Source organism: Artibeus jamaicensis, unplaced genomic scaffold, assembly GCF_021234435.1.
Source record: "Artibeus jamaicensis isolate MK-2021 breed Jamaican fruit bat unplaced genomic scaffold, CSHL_Jam_final scaffold_833, whole genome shotgun sequence".
NCBI classification, from domain to species: Eukaryota; Metazoa; Chordata; class Mammalia; order Chiroptera; family Phyllostomidae; genus Artibeus; species Artibeus jamaicensis.
In genome coordinates, this window is record NW_026522056.1 from 4,394,831 (window position 1) to 4,417,928 (window position 23,098).

General features: G+C 47.2%; 1 protein-coding gene across 8 annotated transcripts in view; it reads right to left on the reverse strand.

Moving 5' to 3' along the window:
* CSGALNACT1 (chondroitin sulfate N-acetylgalactosaminyltransferase 1) overlaps positions 1-23,098 on the reverse strand; it is a 305,921-nt gene that overhangs the window by 58,519 nt on the left and 224,304 nt on the right. For all 8 annotated transcript variants that reach the window (XM_037161256.2, XM_053660022.1, XM_037161285.2 and 5 more), the window contains one exon: positions 19,562-20,490. In XM_037161256.2, coding sequence (XP_037017151.2) covers positions 19,562-20,195 — 634 coding nt within the window. In that variant the 5' untranslated portion in view covers positions 20,196-20,490. The remainder of the gene's footprint in view (positions 1-19,561; positions 20,491-23,098) is intronic.

A 23,098-nucleotide genomic window follows, 5' to 3' on the forward strand; every position in this document is an offset into this window, starting at 1 on the left:
ACAGCCCACCCTGGAGGAAAGGGCAGCTCGGTCAAGACCACAGCAGAGTCTGCACTGAGCACAAAGGGCAAAACAAAGGAGCCCTGGGCCGGAGAAACTAGAGCTTAACAGCAATTAACATGATGAACAGAAAGTCAATAAGGATAAAGGGTAAAATTCCAGGCAAGAATAACAGTCAGGCTTTGAAAGACTCAGCTGTTCATAAACTCCAGCAGGCAGGGAAGCCACAGCCCTAACAACCTTGCCTGCAGCTTCAGCGCAAGGGCTCGGTGCATGTCTTCTGCACACAGTGCTTCTCAGCCCGAAAGTGTCTTTCCACGTGCCAGCCACCCCATCCTGCCCATGACAGCCCCCTCTTAACAGGGTTCTAATTAGGGAAACACTGATTAATCGTGAAATCACAGTGCTCTCTCTAGCCAAAGGAGGCTCAGGGCTTCGGATTGGAACACTGCAGCCCAGAGAAAGAAATGAGGAAGGACGAACGCTCACCCTCCAAGGCACGCTGGTGAGTGGCGAGTGAGTGAACAAATGTGAGTGAATACTGATATTCATCCTAGCTCCAAAGTTCTCCACATCATACAGTTCCCCAGAGACACTCTCTCACTTCAGCAGATACCGTATGCACCAAAACTATGACTAACACACTACAGACATTTCAAATACAGACACTGGTAACCATAATACTAACATTGGGTTAGATCGCAACTCTAACTTTGTAAATAAAATTTCTCAAACCTTCTTTACCAAGAAACTCATCATTTTGCTTACATTAAATGATATTTTGGAGATGAGTCAAAAAAAGGGCAACGAACCTACCACACTATCTCAACAGTGTCTTCGAAAAAATGAACTATACTGGCAGAGAGTGTGAGGAGCCAGAAAAGGAAGTGTCCTAGCCCACCAACAAGTAGTAACAGTGGTAACAGCCATGAGCACCTGTTGAGCCAGGCACTGCTGTAAATGCATTATGTGCAGTACCCCGCAGATTCCTTGAAAAAACTCAGGAGGCATTATCGATGTTCATTCAGAGGGCTTAGGCACACTACCCACATAACACTAGTTAAATGGTTCAACGGAGGCTTCAATCCAGGCAGCCTGCCTCCGAAGCCAGACTTACGAAAGAAGACAGTACAGGGAAGGGACTGTCTAATCAATGTTCCCGCTGGGAGAGAACAGAAAACGCATATTGGTCTCCTTCCCTAGTTCCTGGAACAGAGCTCCTTTGTGTGATTTTCCAAGTGATAAGAGCGCTAGGAGCATCTTTCATTTTGTATTTGGCCTTTGAACCCAGGTCTTCACCTAAGGCATCTAAAGTCCTTCTAGAATTTCCTCAGGCGATAGGACCATCTTTTGTTTTGGTGAGGTGACTCTGAGTGGGCTCCTGGGTGGCTCCGGGTGAGGGCTGGTCACCAGAGAGACCAAGTCATGATTAGAAGCTTGGACTTGTCAGCCCCGCTTCCAGTTCTCTAGGGAAGAGATAAGTGTTGAAAATGGAGTCGATGATTGACCGTGCCTGCGTGATGAGACCTCCATAAAACCCCAAACATACGGGGCTCAGGGAGCTTTTGGGTTGATGAACAGGAGGACGTGCAGGAGGGTGGTGCACCTGGAGAGGGTGTGGAAGCCCCGCACCCTCCTGTCCCACGCATCTCTTCCATCTGGGTGTTCATCTGTATCCTTTATCCTATCCCTCTCTAGGAAACTAGTTGTCTAGTAAGTAAAATGTCTCCCTGAGTTCTGTGAGATGCTCTAGCATCTAAAATAGGGATAGGGGCAGAGAAGGGTCTTGTGGGACTGAGCCCTTAACCTGTGGGGCCCAGCACTGTCTCAGGGTAAATAGTTCCAGAACTCAGTTGAGTTGTAGGACACCCAGCTGGTGTACGAGAACTCCCTGTTGGCTGTGTGGGGAATAACCCCTCCCTCCACACACACACACACACACACACACACACATTGGAATTGGGTGTAGAATTCTTCTACGTGCTCACGAGTCATAGTAGAATTGACAGGTTTTCATTTGAGGGATGGGGTCCCTGAGACGAGTTAATAGGAAAGAGAGGGGTGTGAATTGCAGTGGGAAATTGTATCCTTGGAAGACATGGAAGATGGACCAAGTGAGAAAACCAGAATGGTTACTAAAACAATTAAATTAAATCAGCACAATTAAATGAGCTTTCTACTTTGAAGACTCAAATCAAAATACAGAGATATGGAGGAATAAAAGTGTCATATGAAATCATCACTGTCAAATATTTACTGAAAGTACAGTGGTTACTTTTATGTGTTTAGAACTTAAATTCCCAGCCTTTGTCTCAGAGGAAAAAATTTTAAAAAGCAAAAACTTACTTATCACTCTGCAGAGCCATCAAAGGAAGTGTTTTTGCTCCTGTGCTCTTGTTCCTACCCACTCTGTGAGTTCATTCATTCACTCAACAAACATATGTCAGCGTCTATGTGTTAGAGCTTCATATCTGGGCTATTAAGTGGTATGAGGAATGGCTCCTCATCTCAGTCCAGTGTGAGGCCAGGAAAATGTAGCAACCACAGGACACAGACGGTATGAAAGAGAAGTGAATGGGGTCTGCACCACTGAGTGTCCTATCTCCTATTTTCACTGGCTCCTTGGACAATGACATCTTTTACCTTATAAAACAGAGTTGAGTATGTATCTCCAATTTTAAATTAAAAAAAGCTCTCCTTCCATCCTTCTACCTATTTGCTAGGAGCCTTTCACTCAGGAAGCCAAGCCGAGCTGCTATCAGCTGTGGTGGTTCATTTGCATGCACTTCTTGGCGCTGTGTGTTCTAACTGAAGCCTCTGTCCACAACTTGAGTGGCACAAGCAGAAGCCAAATTTTGCTCCAGGCTCAGAAAATGACCGAGTGCCTCCATGGACTAATTACCACATGGACCAGCTGCCTTCACAGATCATCTGCTCTCTCAATGTCCCCAAAATGTCTCTAACTTCTGGGACCGAGCGTAAGAGCCAACACTGCCCAGAAGCCAGTGCTGATCAATAGCCTCGCTCCTGCAGCCGACTTTCCAGCTCCTCCGTAAATAGCACATGGAACACTCCTAATTTAGGCTTTCTAAATATATGGCACATAATACAGACCGAGCCGCAGATGGCAGGCCACATATGAGAGGCTGCTGCAGCTCACACTCGTTTTCACAAACCGACTGCAAAACATATTTTTGGGAAAGAAGGGAAAAGGGAGAGACAGGCTAAAAAAGAAAAGGCACTGTTGACAGTGGGATCTTTTTTTTTTTTTTTTTGAGGGAAGGAAGAAGAGGTGTTTTGTGCTTTCCTCTTGCCATTTAAAACTCCTATCCTGCTCCTAAGAGTATTAGGAGGCTTTTCTTTAAAAGAAGTTAGAAAGCAGTGTAAGATGCCAGACACAAGAAAACAACCCAGACAGAGAGCGGCCGAGCCGCTGGCAACGTCAGCTGAACACAGGTTCTGCCGAACTGTCGTTTGGGCCCACGGAGACCAAGAGCCACTGTCCTCCAGAGCTAATATGTGAGGGTAAAGCTGCCTCCACGTGCAGCTTTATGTTGACTTGTTCCCTCCAGTGTGGGTACCTGCAATCAACCACGGTGAAGGCAGAGACAGAACTTAGGGCAAAAAAGCCTGTGTTCAGACTTCTTTCAAGACACTGATAATGTGAACCCTGAGGACTAAGAAGGGCTCTGGTGGCTACCTGGAGCAGGGGGTTGGGGAGAAGGAGGAGCCTAGCAGCCATTTCTGCACTGGGGCCTCTCACGCAAACTGTGCTTCATGGAAAAGCCACTAGATTGCCTGCCTGCCTGCACTGAGCTCCTGCCATAGAGCCAGCCCTCATAAAGGAGTTCCTGGAGTCCTATCACAGCCAACAGGACTGAGGCTTTTCCCATCTGCCTGGAGCTGTGCAGCTCTGACCAATCAGGGTGGCTCCATTCTGGCCAATCAGGGACCAGGGCAGGGACTTCTGTCTCTATAAACCAGCTCCCCTCTGGCTAGGGAGCATCCTTTCCACTGAAAACTATGCAACTCTGCTTTAAGCAGCGAGAGTGGACCACTGCAGAGTGGACCTGCCTCACAACCGAGCTGTTTCCACAGAAGCAGTGCTGGAGCTCTCCAGAGCTATGCACAGCAAGTCTGAACGAAGATGGCATCAGTCCTGTCAACTAAGATGGCATCGAGGGAAGCCATGTTTAGAGTGTGCACAGCAGGGCAATGACTCAAAGGGATGCTGCCACACCTCAAGTCCGCACAGTACAACATGGTAGACAACAGGTGCTCATCTGAAGGGTAATACCACCCTCTCAAAACATGTGCAATACAGTGACATAATCAACACGTGCTTATCAAGGTGGCACAAAGAAAATGTCTTAATCGGGCTGATGCAATATTGCCATCACACATGCATATGAAAGCCAAGGCCTTCAAACAGACAGCTGAGACGGCTGAGAGATGCTCCAACTGCTCCAATCGACCCTGCTGTAGCTGACCCTGAAGCTGCCGCAGACTCTACCTTGCAAGATGCTGCCTCACCTCCCAGACCCGGACCTGATCTGGACCCTTGGGACTCAGGTTCATTATCGCCCAATTCTCTTGTGTGATGTTATTGCCAACAGTTTCTGAGTGATTACTATAGATTTGGACTGAACCTGCATTAATAAAAGCTGAGCGAATAGCACAGTCACCTGCATTGACTCAGTTATTTCTTGGTGCCGGGGTTGCCCGTAAGGCTGGTGGCCCCACACCTCCTATCCGTGACAAAGGCCAGAGGCTGAATTACAGGACAGACTCTATCACAAAACATTCGGTCATGACCTGAGCCATTCCACAGGGGTGCTGCGCCACAGCCTGCTGTATTATCTGGAGCTGTTTGCACTAAATAAAGTTTCCCTCTTCACCACACCCAAAATGTGGGACTCCTGTTGGCAATCAAATTGGTGCCAATGGCCACTGGTGGCCTTGGCAATCACCTTCCTAAAAACAATCTTCACCTTCACAGGCTGGCGGCCTCCTCCAGTCTTGTTATCTAGGGTGAAGGTCAGTTGAGACTGAGAAAGTAACCTACAATTTTTTTTTTCCTTCTGGGTTCTTCAGATGGACCAGGAGGCAGGAAGAAGTGCACTAATACCACCTGGAATTCTATGTCTGTTTCAACTACCAGATTTTGTCACTGTGAGGAAGTCAAACATCATTTCTTTTTTAACCATGTCAGCACGACTCAAGCATTGTTATATATCTTTTTGCAAAGCATAAGAACAACAAATTTTCAAAGTAGAATATCTGAAAAACACAGCATCACCTATAATTCCACCACTGAGGACTAAAACTGCAAATGCTTTGATACAGTATTTTCACCCTCTCAACTTTTTCTTTGCAAAGATGTAATCTTTATAATTATTTTCACAATTAAAATTACAGTTTTTCTCATGGCCTAGGCTTTGGCCCATTTTACTTAATGGTTACCAAATAAATGATTTTTAGCTGCTACGCATATTCCATGCGTCAGTCCACGTGATGCTTCCAGGCTCCTGCTGTCAGATGTTTGGGTCATTTCTACTCACTCACTATTAAAAATAATTCTATGATGAACATTGTTGATATAAAGATTCATGGTCATTTCTGAGAATAAGTTCTCAGAAATAAAAATACTGGGAAAGGTGTAAACATTTCAAAGGCTCTTGATATAAACTACCTTACACAATGGTTGAATTAATGTATACTGTCATTACTCAGTATAAATGTTCATTTCACCTCAGCAGTGTCTTGTGTTGTCACTTTTTGAAGGGTGGCAATTTAACATGCTACTTTTGTTTTAACTTGTATCTATTTCTCACTTTTTCATATGAATATCACACACTCATATCTCTTCTTCTGTGATCTGTTTATATCTTCTGCCCATTTATCTTTCACGATGTTTATCTGGATTTAAGGTCAAGCGAGAACTTGTATGGTGTGCGTGCAGTTCTCTGACCAAATAAAACAAGGTCTTTTTAGATTTCACTCTCAGCATTTCATGTGTGTCTCTGTTTCTCTCTCCTAACTGAAGGGGACTAAGTCATACTTTTATACCCATTCACTTTGTATGAGGCTACACAGTCTGCTGTTTTTCATGATTCCAGTGCAGTTTAGTTTGTGGGTAGAGGTTACAGAGATTAATGGTTTCATTAAACACAGAAGAAAGGCCAAAGTACACTTTGTACTATTAATAAATTCTATTTACTCACTGACCATAATCATCATTTGAGGAGGTTCAGCCATGAACTTGAACATGAATAACGCGTTTATGAACTATATAATAGCCTTATAGGAACATTGGCGCCTTTTGAGAATCCTTTAGAAAGTGTTATCCAGAAATACATAGGACTCAAGTAACAAAGTACTAACTCCATGAAATCACGAAGGCTCCTTTCTGAGAAGCACGCAGCCCTCATCCTGAGATGGACCGACATCCCCTTGGGCCATGCCTGACACACAGCGAATGTTCAGCAAATGCCACGCAGCAAATCCACCAGCCTCTTCGGTTCTGGCCCACTACTCCTGATGTCCTGGTTCAGACCTAATCTCCTGCCTGTTTCCTGGTGTCTAGCTGAACCCCAGACCTCTGTCAGCGTCCGTCCAGCCCCTTGAACTCTGTGCCATCTACTTGGGCTGCCCAGCCAAGCCTTGCGCCTGCCTCCATCTCACTTGGTTTCAACCTACAAGCTTTCCTGGGAATGACATATTCATTCCCTCAGCACCAGCTGGAGGCCCAGCTGTGTTTGGTCTCGCAGCTGCTCCTGCCAGCCCGGCTTCTGGGCCCCACTCTGACAGCCACCGCCTAGCAGCAGCTCACGTGCTTTCAGTTCTCATGCTTGAACATTTAGTTTCAAACTAGTGAAGGCATGTCTGGGAAATGAGTTCCAAATTGGAAGTTCGTTTTTAAGGCAGTCAGTGGACTCCATGGTCAGAAGCATGAAAACAGATTTCTCATGTTTCTGTCTGTTCAATGAATCTTAGAGTAAAAGCAAATTTAGCTCTTCCTTCTTGCAGCCTGTCCACCAGCCCCCTGCCCCTTTATGTAAGAAAGATGTGATTTAGCACTTACACAAGCAGGAAAGAGACTTGACATCAATAAATACCACAGCAGCCTTCAATTCTTTTGTGAAAAAGCCATGATATAAATGGGTTCCTAGTAGCTTATTCACTAAAGACTCTTGAGAAATGCCTGTGGAAAACCCTAGGAGTTCACGGTTAGCAGTGAAGAATTACCACCTCCTGAACAAATTTAGCTTCCCTCCTCCCCTACCCCGCTGCCTCAGCCTCAGTTCTGGGGCCTTCATCACCTGTTCTTCAAGCCTTTTCATTAGTCTCCTAGCATTTACCCCCACCTTTTTTTGAGAACAAAGATCATGTCATATTTATTTTTATTTATTTATAATTGGCTTTACTGAGATATAATTCACAAAGCAAACACTTTACTATTTGAAGCATACCAGTCACATTTTTTTTACTATATTCGCATAGCTGCGCAACCACAATCTAATTTGAGAGCACTCATCTTCCCAAAAAAGAAACCCTGGACCAATCAGCAGTCGCTCCTCACCCCTCTCTCCCACCCCCACCTGCCAGGCAACCATACTCCACTTTCCATCTCTGCAGCTTGGCCGGTTTTGGACATTTCATATAAATGGAACCACAAAATATGTCATCTTTTGTATCTGCAGTCTTTCACTCAGCATATTTTCAGGAAAAGTCTGTGTTGTAATGTGTATCATTTCTACGACAAATAATTCTCTGTCATATGGATACGTCACATGTTGTGTATTAGTTTACATACTGATGAATATTTGGGATGTTCCACTGTTTTGGCTATTATGAACAGTCCTACTACAAACATTCATGTACCAGTTGTTGTCTAAATATATGTCCTCATTTCTCGAGTAGAACTGTTGGGTCATGTAGTAACAGTGTGTTTAACATTTTAGCATTTTGCTCCACAGGGTAGACTAGTGTATAAACCCTTGGATAGCATGCAAAACCCTTCATAATTTCTCACCGTGCCACCTTGCGGCTAATTCTCTCTCCCGGGCACCACTTATTTAAGGTATGACTCTGCTCTCCTCTCGTGTGTACATGGGTGTCCCTCCCACTGGGCCGTGGGGCTGGTGAGAGGGCGGGGACCATGTGTGCAACCTCGTCCCTCCCCACCCCCACCCCCTGACAATACCTGTTACATAGAGCATGTCCAATGCATGAACAGACCACTTAACATCCAAGCCTTTAAAACTCTCAAAGCATAAGTCTTGCCCACTCCCATTCCCCATCTATTCCTGCATTAACAAGCTCTGAAGTTTCAGTAGTGCTCAACCTAATTACCTCCTCCTGCAACCTCATTTCCTCTCGGCTCTGCTCTCTACCATCAGTATTCCCCCTACGAAAAGCTCCACGTGAAGTCACCTCTCAGAATTGTATTTAACAAAGCAAAGAGCACTCTCCAAGGCTGGAAAGGTCTATTCCTTCACTTCGTCTATGGTGACAGTGAAAACCACAGGCTGGAGGCAGAAGGAGAGCCAGGCAGGATTCGGGCGAGCATTTCCAGGACGGAGTCACCCTGGTGTTTACCCCTCTCCCACCTCAGCTCCCAGAGGTCCTATGACGAGCATGAAACCAACTGGCCAAAAGGCTCAGCAGACCTATCTCTCTGAAGAACAAGCCCACCTCGCCCTGCAGACGTAGAGTTCTGATCAGCAGCCTGATGGAAACAGATGGACAGCTGCCTCGAGGCCCCTGCCTGTTTACAGTCAGGATGGTCTCAGCACTGCCCGCCCTCGGCTCTCTTTCCTGGTAAGTCAAATAGATGCTGACTTGTGCAGAGAAATGCTGGCTGCTCCCAGAGACGTTTACAATGCAGAGGAAATGGGGTGGGGTGGAGTTGGGGTTCCTTTATTTATAAATGGGTTGTGTTCAAACATTTACCTCGAAGTCACTCAGAAGTCACAGAAGCAATATGATCTACCTGTGTGGTGAGGTCCTCAGAGCAGCCCACAGAAACCTCCGTAACGGTGTGCCTGCGGTGCGGCATTTATAGTGCCACAAAAATCGGCCCAAACACCTAACAGGGCAATCCGTTCAGTTAGGACTTCAAAAGTTAGAATGACTTTTTGAACGGGAAAAGGAATTGCCCCTCCCCCACCAGACGGGCGGCAGGCTGGGCACCAGGGAACTCTAAGTCACTGGCGATGGCTCCAATGGCTTGTGGGGCGTGATGGGCTCCAGACCATGAGGATGGGCACAGGGGTGGGGAGGTGGCAGTTGGGGGTGGGCAGGGAAGCGGCAGTGACTGCCTGGGACAGGGACCCACAGGAAGAAGAGGATTAGAAGGGGGTGCACAGCCCCCCAGGGTGTTGAAGTCTTGGCTTTATTTCCTACCCAAGGGTTTGTGCAGGGTGCAGATAAAGAGGTGGGCAGTGGGTGTTGCCCCATCGCCACCAAGGTGTCCCCAGACCTGCAGGGGGAGGAGCATGCAGGAACGGGTGTATGTTTGAGGCGGGGACAAGACATTACCTTTTCCCTTCCCTCTCCTACCATTTTACCTCCCCCAGCCCAGCCACCGCAGGACTTAGGCCAACAACACTGGCACGAGGACCCGAGGGATTCTGGGTATAGACCAAGGTGAAAAGCAGCAAGGAAGGAGATGTTTGGGGTGTTTGGGGAAGTGTGCATGGAAAGGATATCTCATCACTATAAGCACAAGTTTACTTTTATGATGACATAGCACCTGACAGATGAAATCCAAGCGCCCATCACCTGAACATTAAAAACTCAAACAAATGATAGATATACAGTTACAAGGTAGGGTTTTAGGCAACAACGTCATTTCTTTGATTCATGGCCACAGGAAAGAGGGCATGGAATTTGAGGTTTTCATTAAAGTAAATCAGATGACAGACTTCTGGATTTGGGATGTGACCACAAACATTCCCATCCACGGGTAAGATCAGGGCAAGTCAGTTCTGTCAAACTGGCGGACTGTGTGCGGTGCCTGAACCCAGATCGTAAGAAGAGATTATTGATTTGTATGGAAATGGAAGTAGACAAAAGAATCAATAGGTTTTAAATTATTACTTTAAAAAGTGGTTTCACACTTCTGCTTCCACTCCAGGATGTAATGAGCTTGAAGAAGCATCACTTACAACAAAAAAAGAGCCAGACCATTTTCAAGGGCAAGCCTTTTTTGAACTTAATGGAGAGCTGAGGTCACAGAACAAACAGCTGGCCCGAAATCTGAGTACAGACAGGGGCCTGCAGAGAGAGAAGAGGCAACTGGACACTGGTAAGAAGAAAGGAACAAAATGATGAAGGCCAAGTGCAGGCTGGCAGGCCAGCCTTCTCTGGGTTCCAGAAAGGAGAGAAGTCTGGGCTCCTCCAGGGGCTCCGTCTCCCGGAACCTCGCTGGGTATTTGCAGAGAAACTGGAGAGTGCTCATGTGGTACAGGCCCAGGTGCGGGGAGCAGCAGCCGTGTGGGAGGAGGCGAGAAACTTCTCCCAAACCCTTCTCTACTGTCTCCCCTCAGGAACAAAAGCTTTATGAGTGGGGACAGGGCAAGAAACGCTGTGGCCCTCAGGGAACTGGTGAAAACTCAGAGTTGGGGGGAAGGAGGAGTAAGAAAGGCCTTATTACCGGCGGTGGGGAAGCAGAACACCTGCAGAGCCAGTGATGCGGTGCCTTGTTTAGGACGGAGATTCCATCGGAACCTCGGAGATGGCCCCGCCCCGAACTGTGCTGCACAGCTAAGCCAACGAGCCCGAATAACCAGTCACGGCAGAACCGCTGCAAAGGGACAGGAGAGAAGTATAAGGAGACGACCCTGAAGGTTCAGTGCAGAAGAAACCCCAACGCTGCAGGCTGAGCGGACAGCTTCGGGCAAAAACACTTCCCTCCTGGAGATGCAGAGTATCCCTAACAGAATTTAAAGCCTGGGGCGCACTGAGGGTAAACCTAACAACAAAACTCACGCCCAGCCCAAGTCCTGACTTGATTAACTCACCCTCATATCCACACGGCACACTAAAAACCCAGGAAAAAGAAAAGAGTGCCATCTCCAGCCATAAATACTATTTATTTCAGTTTCTACTAGTTGCATATGACGTCTGGTTTTCAACAAAAATTATGAGACATAAGAAAAGGCAAAAAAAAAAAAGCAAGAGTTAGAACTACAAAGGAAGAAGGCCCAGGTATGCCAAATATGTTAGAATTATATGGTAGGAAACTTAAATTATAATTAATATGTTAAAAGTAATAGAAAATTTTTATCTAATGGAAAACATGTGTGATCAGATGGGGAACTCCAGCAGAGGGATGGAAACTGTAAGAATCAAATGGAAGTGCTAGAAGTTAAAAATACAGTAAAAGAGGTAAAGAAGGCCTTGGAGGGACTCATTAGTAGCCTTCTCTCTGCTGAGGAAAGAATCAGTGAACTTGAGGTGGGTCACTAAAAGTTACCCAAACAGAAACACAACAAAGAAAAAAGTGGAAACGCACGCACACACACACACACACACACACACACACACACACACACAAACCCAGAACATCTGAGGGCCGTGAGACAGCGTGGAGCAGTGCAGCAGGCACAGGATTGGAATTGCGGCGAAGATGAAAAGAACAGGGCACAGAAATGGCCAAAGAAATGCTGGCTCGGAATTTCCCAAAATGAATGACAGACATGAAGCTACAGATCTAAGGAGCTCAGACAACAGCCAGTGGGAGACACACAAAAACCACACAAGACCACACCGAGGCATCACTCAGTTCACAGCATTGCACCAACGCTAGCATCTACTTTGGATAATTGCACCATCATGTAAAACGCTCACACTGAGGGAAGCTGGTGAACGTAGAGGGGCCCTATGTGCTATTTTTGCAACTCTGCTATAATCCCAAAATATTCCAAAATGAAAAGTGTTTAAAAGTGGTTTTAGTGCTAGGTACTACATTGAGAGTGTACTAGTAAAACCTAGGGGAGAAAATAAAAATAACTTTTTAAAGAAGGGACGCTCCACACCTGCTTATCCCCTGTCATTTGTGTTCTTGAGTTTAAAGCAAATCGGCCTTGCGGTCTGTTCTAGGAACCAAGCACAACTGATTGATTACTTCAAGGGAAAATATTCTCCAATCCAAACACAGATTTACAATGGAAGTTTAAGAGCAGAGTGGCTTTGTAAAGCGAGCATTGTGCATACCTTAGATGTTATATAAACTTTTCTTCCAAAGGTCTCAAGCAATTTCTTTTACACATGTTGATCGTGCAGTGTGTACAGGGAGTATGGGAGTCGGAAGCTGAATCAGACATGGACTGGCCCTCTGGGAGTGCACCCCGTACAAGGGGCACTAAGACTGGGGTGGGGGTGGGAGTGGGGGGGTGAGGCCAGGGACCTCCAGGTACGGGCAGGAGGACCTTGCTGGAGTAAGACTTCCCCAAGGCTCATTTAGCTGGTTCCCAAAAGGAAAAGATGGCATGAAGGCCATGCAATTAATGGATGAAAAACCTATTACATACCGATTACTGCTGCTCAAAGTTGCCGGTAAAGACTGGCTGAGTGCAAATGGAGAACTACAGACCTAGACGGGGGAATGCAAAGTGACCTTGAGCACGATATACTATCTCTATACTACCTCGGGGACAATGAGAGAACTTCCTGCTGGGTGCATCAGAATAGATTCCAGGAGGGATGTCTGATAGCGAGTCCCACGCTGGGCCCCGGGAGAGGAGCTTTTCCAGTAGAAGAGTGTGCGCAGGGCAGAGGAGTGTTGGAGCACACAAAAAACAGGAAGACTTCAGTGGCAGGAGGGGAGGGCAGGGAGGAGCAGCAGGAAATGAAAAGGGAAGTTGGGGTCAGATCTTGGAGTCCTCCAGCGTGGCCGACACCGTACATTTATGTAAAATCCAAATCTAGGAAAGTTGTGTGTTTTGGAGGAGACAGAAATGTAAGCCTTATCTCTTCCCTTAAGGAACAGACAACACACCAAACAACCCTGAAAGGAGCTCAACTAGTCCTGAATTCCACGTTCTCTCCCGACTCTTTCAACTGCCTGCTCCTTTCCAAAATTCTGAGAAGAAACACATGTCTGCGCCGTTTAAATAAAGCTTTTTGTGCTAAAGGCCCCTGGACTCTGCACGCCCTTCCTTCAGTGAAGTGAACCATTTGTCTCCTGCAGCTTCTTCCTGTGTCTCTGCTTGTCTCCCCCAGGAGCTCATGTTCTCCTTCTCTTGCTATGAAAACTTCTTCCCAAGAAAATTTCTACGACTCACCAGGGTAGGACCTCTCCCATGGGGGGTTGCAAGCCTTGCGCATGTTTTTAAAATATTTTTTCACATCACTGCAGGATGGGGGATGCCACATGTGTTGTGTCTGAGACCCCAGGGAGGTGACAGGCCACACGGCGAGGAGCTAATCTCTAAAGTTCAAGAATCCTGGCCCTGTTGCTCTCTAGCAGAGTGACCTTAAGGATGTTACTTGACCTCTTTGGGTTTTGGATTTGACATTGACAAAATAAAGATAATGAGAGTGTCCACCTCCCTGGTGGAAGAGGGGCTACAATTAGTGTTTGCAAAAGGTCAGAAACAGTGGTGCAGGCATGAGGTCATCGAGAAAAACAAGGGCAGACCCGTCTCTGACCCTCCGGGACCTCCACGATGCTGCCGTTGTTTGAGCACGTGTGACTCACACACGTGAAGGGAGGTGCTGGGTGACATGGGACTTGGAGCCGAGCTCCCCGCCTTCTGAGAAGGAAGAGCCTTCTAACCCCCCCACTCAGACAAACCCTACAAGCGGAGCTCCTATGCCCAGCACTGCGGTGCCTGCATAGGCGAGTGAGCTACAGCCCAAGTGACTCGGGTCCTGCTTGCTGGCTAAGCTGGTCTCCACCCCAACCCTGCACCACAACCCCAGGCCTGAGTCAGTTGGCTTTCTGGTAACCCACCCTCTGCCGCCAACCTGTCCCCCACCTCAGTCCCTCTGCAGTAACCCCTTCTGGCCCTTTGAGACCAATTCTGAAGCCCACTGACTAAGAGTCAGTTCCCCCTACTGAGGGGTCAGTCGTTCAGAGTTTAGTCTCCGAGTGAGTTTAATCGCGGCCTTCGGGCCTGAGGACTGGCTTTATTCTCCTCTCCTGCCCACCCCCCCACCCGCGCCCCACAAACACCTGGGGATGGTCTGCACACAGTGCAGGTGCCCACCCACGCGAGCTGACTAAGCCTTGGGGCAGGGCTTCGTCTGTGTTCCCCACGGAGGACCAACTAGGGGTCTGGTTAAAAACTACAGGCCCTCTCTGTAAACACCAGTTCCTACTCGACCTGGCTGAACAGGCTGAAGTCTGAGCTGCAGCCCCTGCCACACCAGCGGGGCTGCACACTGGCGTGAGGGTGGCCGCCTGCCTCCCTACCTTTGCCCACCCCTCCCTCTCCCACAGCGCACGTGTCCTTCTGATCTATGTGAGGGCCTAGGTCTGGCCCTCTCTCCACCGAGCCTTTGCTCTTGCTGCCCCTCCATCTTGCACACCCAGGGCATCACGAGCGCTCTCTTGCAGCCCATTCCTAATACAAAACAAAGGCTTGAAGAAAATGGTACCTCAAATATCTTTTTAAATTCCCTGATAACAAAATTGCTTTGAATAAGTACGATAGAAATACTAAGAAAATCATCACAAAACAAAGTCCGACTTGCCAGCTGCTGCAGCCTTGCAACAAAAGGCCCCGCACATGCAGGATGCCTGTCACACACGGTTCCATGTGCCCCCGCCCACCGAGGGCCACACAGCTGCTGCTCCACACATGTCAGACTTCATAGCTAATCTTCTAACTCTGCCTTCCTCTCTCTTCACCTTTCCTTCCTGTTCTCCTGACCTTGTATGTAGGATCTAGACGGCAGGGCTCAGGGCAAAAAGAAAAGGTAGGGTCCCTTGTTCAAAACATATTGAGGATTTCAAAATATTCTGTGACAGCAAAGCATTTACTCTAGCGACGGGCTCTTCTGCTCAGGGCTGGAGGGTGGGGCTCCTCCCAGTGGCAAAAACTGGGGCTGGGCCACTCTTTCTCACCCTCACCAAGGGAAGAATTCACTCTCCAAACTGTAGCCTCAAACCATTTATTTCCATTTAAGCTTCTTATCTTTTTTCAGAATAATGAGCATTTCTTCCTCCTTAAGGGAAATTAAGGCAATTAGAAACAAATGAGGAGATTTGTGGGAGCAAGTGGAATAGAGGGGACAGGGTGAGGGGCTGGGGAACGCTGGTCAGCTCAGACCTTAGCAGCAGACCAGTGCAGAGGGTCCAGGGCGTGGTGTGTGAGGGGCTCAGGAGGGCCACCCTGAGCTCTGCTGCCCTCGCTTCCCTGGAGATGTCAGCTGAGAACTGGGGCAACTCGGGACCTGAAGTCCCCTCACTGTCCTGCCTGCCTGCTGGTCTCCCCGCACCACGCTCTCTTCCAAACACAGGCCAGGCCCACCCACTGGGCTGGATGCCTGCTCTGGTGCATTTCCACACCGCACGGCTCCCCCGGGGCCCATAAATGCATGTGAATGCCCAGCTCACCACCATCTCTACCGTAAGTCACAAAGCTGTCAACAAAGAAGCACATCATGCATCCTCACAGTCCCAAGTACCTTGCTCTCCAAGCACCTGGGACCTGGAACTGGATTTGACTTGTCTAAAAACTCTTTAGCAAGGCAGCCACAGGGTGTCCCTTAGAGGTTATGATGAGACAGACAATGGAAGTCAAAAACTCAGGACCTCCACGCCTTGCCTTAGCTCCTCAGAGAGCACGAGGGCCTGGCTGCCATGCACGGAATATTGGGATTACAGTGCAGGCAGCTACTAAGGCTGTATAGTTATTTCTATACCCTCGTTTTGAAATATATCGTAGGGTGCCCTCAAAACCTTCGCTTTCCAGTGGATCACAGCATGGCTCCACAGCACCCCAAATCAAGCCTCCCAGTGTCTGACCCTCTCCTGCCACCACTGACCCCGCAAAAGCTGCAGGAGGGCGGGTTGCACGGGCTGGTGACCGAGGGCGGCCCCATGGGGTCAGTAGTCACAGATGCCTCGCATAGCATTCACATGATCAGATGTTTGGATCGTAAAAGTGGAATAATTCAGAAGCCACACTGTTCTATGGCATGACATCAAACTTACGTCTGAGAGCTCTGTTTAAAAACACAAAGTCAAAGCCCCGAGCTGTGACATTCAGAGCCTGTATACCCCGTACCGAAAGAGCAACTGAGCCACGCGCACCAGGAAGGGGTTTCCGTTGCCTCGAGGGGGTGAACGATTAGGCATCCGAAGGCACAGGGTCTGGTAACGATTTTCTACTTGGACTTCTTTTTCCAGATGGTTGTTTAATAAAAAAAAAAAAAATTGTGTGAGAATCCAACACAAAAATCAGTGCCAACGAAACATCTGGGGAAAGGGAAAGGAGGCAAACATCGCACCCTCTGTGTGTTAGAGATACATAAGAACTAAATCAATACAGGTAATAAATTAGATAGTCATCAAGGCGGTATTCTCCCTTCGCAAGCTTCATAGAATTGTAGAAAGTGGACGCAGTCAGATCAAACAACAAATAATCTGTTTGAATTCCTCCTTTTATGGAGGAAGTTCCCAAAGGGGAGGGGGCGTGTCCTCAGTCAACAAGCAGAGCGGGAGGCAGAGCACCTGGGGGTTGGCTGCCTGGCAGAGCAAAGAAGAGCAGAAGTGGAAGCAGGGCTTTGCCTTGTGCAGAAGGCTGCGGCTTGGCCGGGCCTTGCCGGACGTCCAGGTCCCGTCTCGTATCGACAGATGTAGAAACCGAGGCTCAAGGAGCTTAAGTGTGTTGGTCAAAGTCGTACAGCTTCCCACCCTCACGTCATCATGTCACCTGCCGCACAGTTAGCCTTTGGTTTTATGTACCTATTATCATCTGGAAGCAGTCCAGGGCTTTGATTATGTACGTTTCTGTAAGCACAAAGAATCCCCGTGTTTACTGTACAAGTTCAGGGTTCAGCAAATCTGCCGCCTTTGTTTAAAGCTGTGAGAGTGTGGAACATCCTGCTAGTAACCTAAAATGTTCCCATGGACTTCTAAATCGGCCCGGCTTTTGGCCCACTAACTCCCAAACACAAAATCTCTCTCTCTCTAGGGTGATACTTAGAGATCCAAATACGTTATTCCAAAGATGTATTGTATTTCACCCTTATAAGATTGTCACTTGCTCTAACTCATTACAGAAAACAGATTTCAAACAGACCCTTTCCATCCCCCTTTTCTTTCCGTAACTAGGTATAGATCAAAGAATCGTAAATCAGGATTGAAAGGTAATTCAGTCCAACCGCCTCTCTGAGGCTAGCAGCTCGAATTCCGGCCCCAGCCGAGCAGCTGTCAGTTAATTCTTGTGGTCACAGGAGACCCGCTTCGTTCTGAAACAGCACTGTTTCAGAATTACTCCTTACGCTGAACTTATCTCTGCCTTCCTGCAACTTCCTCTGACTAGTGGCACCTCTCAAATGCCCCGTTTCCCAAGGCTGTGAAAGACTGCCTCCACGATATTTTGCAACAAGAGCCAAAAAATGAAGGAAACTGCTCCTGATGACAGTCAAATGTGTGTAAATACAGGGATGGGCAAGAGTAGGTTCACAGTTGTTCATATGGAAAATAAACAACAACACAAGAATAGACTGTTTCGTATGCTCACAGCCGTAAACCTACTCTTACCCACCCTGTGTATTTTAAAGTGCATGTGCCTAGTCACTCATCATGTGAACAGCGCTGACTAGACTTTCACCACATTTGGAAAGTGCGTGTGGACTGATCTGCTTTGAAACGCAGGCTGTGCGCTCACTACCCGTGAAACCAGCACGGCGTGGCCGCAGCCGTGATCACAACACCTCCATCAGGAAGTGAGCCCCATCTCAGGGCAAATACACTCGAGGACAAGAGGCCTGTGTCATCAGGGCTGATCGAGAACAACAGTCCTCATGTATTAAGATGTGTGAGAAAAGCAGGAGGAGATTTCAAATACGAACACAGGTTAAAAATCACAAGGGTAAACGTTCCAAATTGTAGACTCTGACTTGTAATTGAGTTCTTTTGAAATTGCTTTGTATGCGGACAGCTTTTGTAGCATAACTCAGGGCCAGTGGCAACCGGGATTCATTTTTAAGGATGTTTAATGATTTCCCTAGGGGTCAGCTAGTAAGATAATATATGTGGAAATGTTCCATAAATTCTGGGACACTATAAAATCTGAGGCTGCATCATCATGGTATTTCAGAGTCTGAGTGCTCGCCATGAATTTATACTTGCAGCTGCTGAATGTGCCAGGCATTTTTAATGTAAGTAAAAAAAAAAATCCTGACACCAAAAGCTTGGTCTTGTAAAAGATTTCTTGACCTCGCTCTACGTCTATGAAAAATGATACTATCACAAAATTGCATGAATTTATAATTCACATATAAAGTGGGGGAAAAATCATAAGACAGGAAAATGTCCAAAGAGAACACAGGCGTAAACAGCAGTGGAAGGACTTTTGCCACAACTGCAGAGAGGCCGTGTTGCCTGCAGGCTGACGGGAGGTGGTGGGCACAGAGCTGAAGCAGTGAGAGGGGGCATCTGGACACAGCTACTGTGCACATCTGGGAGGTTGGACTGATTCTATCAGAAACAGGGGAAAGAGCTGGATGCCTTTGAAGGCACTTTCTCTCCCTGATTATTAGCTGACTTTGAACCAGTAACAATGGGGAAATTGATAAGGAAGAAAATACAAATGAGTCTTCCAAGAAACTAGACACACGGTTTTCTTCTGAAGTTAGACAAAAATCAAACACAATACGACGTTGTTCTGTACCTATTTTAAAAAAGCTCATTCACCTCACTAGCTTCCATATGCTCCTTGGGCTCCGTTCATACAATACCGCCTGGCGTTTATGGGCTTGGGCTGTGAAATCCGACCTCCCTGGTTCAAGTCCTGGCTCCATCACTTACTAACTGAGTGACCTTAGGTAATTTACTTACTTAATTGGAACCTCTATTCCCTTATCCCCTAATGGCATCATTACAAGGAAAAAGTGAATCAGTAAGTGTCAAGTCCCTAGAACAGCGTGTGGCAGACGTGAGAACTATACAGCACATTTGCTGCCCTTCTCCTGTTCTTGGGCCTCACGACCAGGCCATGTCTAGAGAGAAATGCCTGTGAAAAGGGATGAATTAAAACTGCCTATCACAGCCCTCTTGGGTTTCAAAGTTTTATGTTTACATTTTGTTTCACTTTATTTCTTTATGTTTTTAAAAGAAAGCAAGTTCTACTTTCCTCTGCCAAGGAACAATGAATCTGTCCACTCAATGACTGCGGTTTCCATGAGAAAGTAAGTGGAAACAGATGTTTCTGAGAAATAAAAACCACACCATACACCTTCGGTGCCGCTCATGCAGAACTTCCCACCAGCCATCCCCGGGGCCAACTGCCAGCCTCCCACAGCTGTGACCTGCCTGGGGGACTGGACCCAGATGCCTTTTTGTCTACTTCCTGCCCCAATCCACAAACTTGCCAACCTTCTATGAAATCTGAGGCTGTGTAAGGATGCTGATTTAGGCTGCTCTCCGCCGGGCTGTTCAGGGTCTCCAAGGCTGACTCGATGGCTTCTACCAACTCATCCCGCTTGTCTTTCCTCACGGGTTTCTCCTCGGGGTGGCGGGTCAGGCCAGTCTCCAGCTGGTACACTTTCTGCAGGGTGAAACTGTCAAAAGGCACTGCGGCGTACTCGGTGGCCAGCTTGACGCCAGCGTGCACCTCCGCCTTGTCCACCTGCGAGTGCAGGAAGGCCAGCAGGTCAGCCTGGGTTTTCTCAGGGGCGCCCCGCTCGGGGCCCAGGCCCGCAGCATCGCTGGCATGGTACTGCGCATTCTTGAGCTGCTCACTCCTCTCCTGCAGCTCCTCCTTGAGCTGTGCGATCTGCCTCTTGAGGCTGCTGATGTAGTTGCGGTGCTGCTCCTCCCACTCCTGCAGGACAGCCTGGTACCCTTCCTTCCCCGTGGGGCTGTTGGCCCGGGGCAGCCCCAGCTGCTCTTCATTGCCTTTGGGAGTGCAGGCCAACATGTAGAGGACGGAGATGGCGCAGCAGAGAAGCACCAGCAGAATCGCCACCCGAGAGATCCACGCGAGCAGCCCCCGGCGAACCATCATCATTCAGGAATCAGCCATGCGTCCAGCACTGGTGACATCCCAGAACGTCGGGACCCCTCGGAAGGGCTTCCCTGGACTAGACCGCAGGGAGCGTGCGTTTGGGGCTTCCTGAGCTGCCTTCATCCATTTCCTTCTAAAACACTTCTCGTGTCTTGGAGTCGACTGGCACGAGGAGCACTTTTCCTGCTTCTAAAGGATGGTCTTCCAGGCAGAAGCAACAAGCAAGCTGAAACCTCCAAACTCTCACATTCGTGTCCATCATATCCTTCCAAATCTGCAGGAGAGGACAGTAGGAGACCTGGGAAGAGACCAAATGACAGCAACACTTAATCAAGATAACAACACCCTTATGTTCACAATGGTAATCAATATTCAATAGGCCGCCCTTGGGGCTTATGGAAAATGCTTGTGACAGGTGGTCAAATACTGCTAAGTGTCTGTAAATCAGAATGCAAACATGCTCCCGCAGAGCAAGGTACACAGAAAACAAAGGATAGAGAACAAGATTAGAAGAAAACATGGACGACAAAATGTGAATTCTCTCTGGGCGGAAGGATTAACCATAATTATTCTTTGTCTCTATACTTCAATGTATCTTGTAAATTTTCCACAGTGGCACATACTATTTTGATGCTTAAAAGGGGGAAAGCAAGACTTGAATTATACTGGAAATTGCAGACAGGGGCTTCTCTGGCCAGGGTTTACCCAGCAAGCACGGCTGCAAAAGGTGAGGCCTGCACAGGCTCACCTGTGGGCACCCATTCAGGGCAGGCCTCAAGCTCAAAATGGTCTTCAAGCTAACTGCTGAGGAAGGGGGGAAGGCCCTGGAGCTTCAAACATGCAAACAGCAAATGTGGCCAACAGCATTCGGAAGGGGGCAGGGGACAGTTGCTGCAGCTACGTCTCCAATCCTGCTTTTGGACAGGGGACAATGAGTTCACCATAGAAAGGGATGAAGTCGGGAGAAGAGCAGGGACCCAATATGCTGTCCTGTCAGGACTCAAACCCCAGGCTTGCCTCTGCTCAAGCCTCTAGGAGGAATTCTGTGTCCTGACCACTCATCAGAAACACCTGGATGGATCCCCAGGCCTTTCATCTGACTACATGCTCTGCCCCTCAACTCCAAACCCCTGTAACACACAAGTCAGTCCAACTCGCCATTTCCCCAGACATCCCTCCTCCGTCCCCCACCCAGCATGCACGTGGCACAATACACCTTCCATGTTCTCCCTTCCTCAACACCAGCCTGAGCCAGGAAAAAATGGGGAATAATCAGTGGAAAATAGATCCAGTAACATTTCTTGTGTAGATAGGTTTTTAAAAAAATCTTCCTAGATGCATCTTTTTCTATCACTTCTTTAAAAAAAAATAATAAAGCTCTCTGAGGGTACCATGTGCTGTCCTTTTTATAAAATTTGACATTTTCAATAAGCCACATAATAACTAAGTTATTACTTCATCTTCACCCAACCGGAATCTGGGCCAAAAATCATCTCTTTTACTGGCAGTCTGACCCATTTAGTGCAGTGAATTAGGAACTTCGGGACCCCTGGGAGAAGACAGAGCTGTTCCTTCTAGCATTCTCTCTATGCTGGCAAGGTCATAAACAATAAAGGCTCATTGACCATCTAAGTATCCACCCACCATACACCACGGTCACACATGAGAGTCCCCCTTCAATTCCCCTGGTGATGTGACTCTTACAGATATCATTATGCTATCAAAATAGTTTATTTCTTAATTGTCCTTAACCATTGAACACACAACATTCTTTCCAGCACTTCCCTTGGCCCGAAGATTCTCTTTCCTATAGTTGAGAACAATACACAGTTATTAGTGCCAAGTCTAACATGTGTGTTCAGCCCGGGGAGCCTTTGCTGTCTGGTGAAAATCTTGGGATTTGTATAATTACTATAATTCTGTGATTAAAAACATCTCAGCTTTGGTATTCAGGCACCTTGCTGTTTTTAATGAAATCTCTCGGATAAACTCATTATATCCCAAGTATTAAATTACTAGTGAAGACATATTATCACATTATTCTGCCACTTTAAAGACTTTTACTTTAAATGAGTTGTCATTAAAAACAAAATAAGCAAATCAAAAAAGCAAAAATGAAATTCTCAACACAATTTATTGTGCTGCAGGAACAAAGCACACCATCCTTCTAACAGATTTTTAATGGAATAATTGTCACATTTGCATAATAAATTGAAATCATGTTGGTGAGCCGAAGCAATGTACGGAAGTAAAGAAACTGAACGCTACGCGATAATTACTTTGTTCTGTTGCATAAGTCTCTTTAAAGTCTAGTTCAGCTTTTGGAATTCACTAGTATAAATTTCAAAGTTCTTTAATATGCCATTCTTCCAGATGCAAAAGGAGAAAAAAAAAACAGATTGTAGAAATAAATGACTTATTAAAAGGAATAATAAAAAGCCATAAAAATTACTTCCAAAGAAGCAGTAACGAATTTCTCCTTTTAAATGTCAGAAGCAGAAACTGTATGGCAGAAACAAAATTCTGCGTCCTTGCATAGACAAGCGTTTTCTAACGATTCCAGCAATCTCGTCTGTAATCGAAACAGCAACAACTGGCCAGACCGTAGAGGCCGGGAGGACCTGCCTGATGAAGTCAGAAAGAAGCCTTATCCTGCAGATCCTTGCTTCTATGGAAAGTTCCAGTTTTTCATTTGGCAGCACAGAACGTCGTTCTTAAGAGCAGATGGCACTTGAGCAGCTCTGCCACATTTCAGAAAGAACACCCCGATGAGGTGCAGCCAGACCAAACAAACAGCTAAGCCACAAGGGTCCTGTGCAATCGCTCCCTCTATCTGCAGAGGTGTTGCAGGAATTAAAGAGTTAACATTTATAATGTGTTTACAGACTTGCAGATGGGAAGCACCG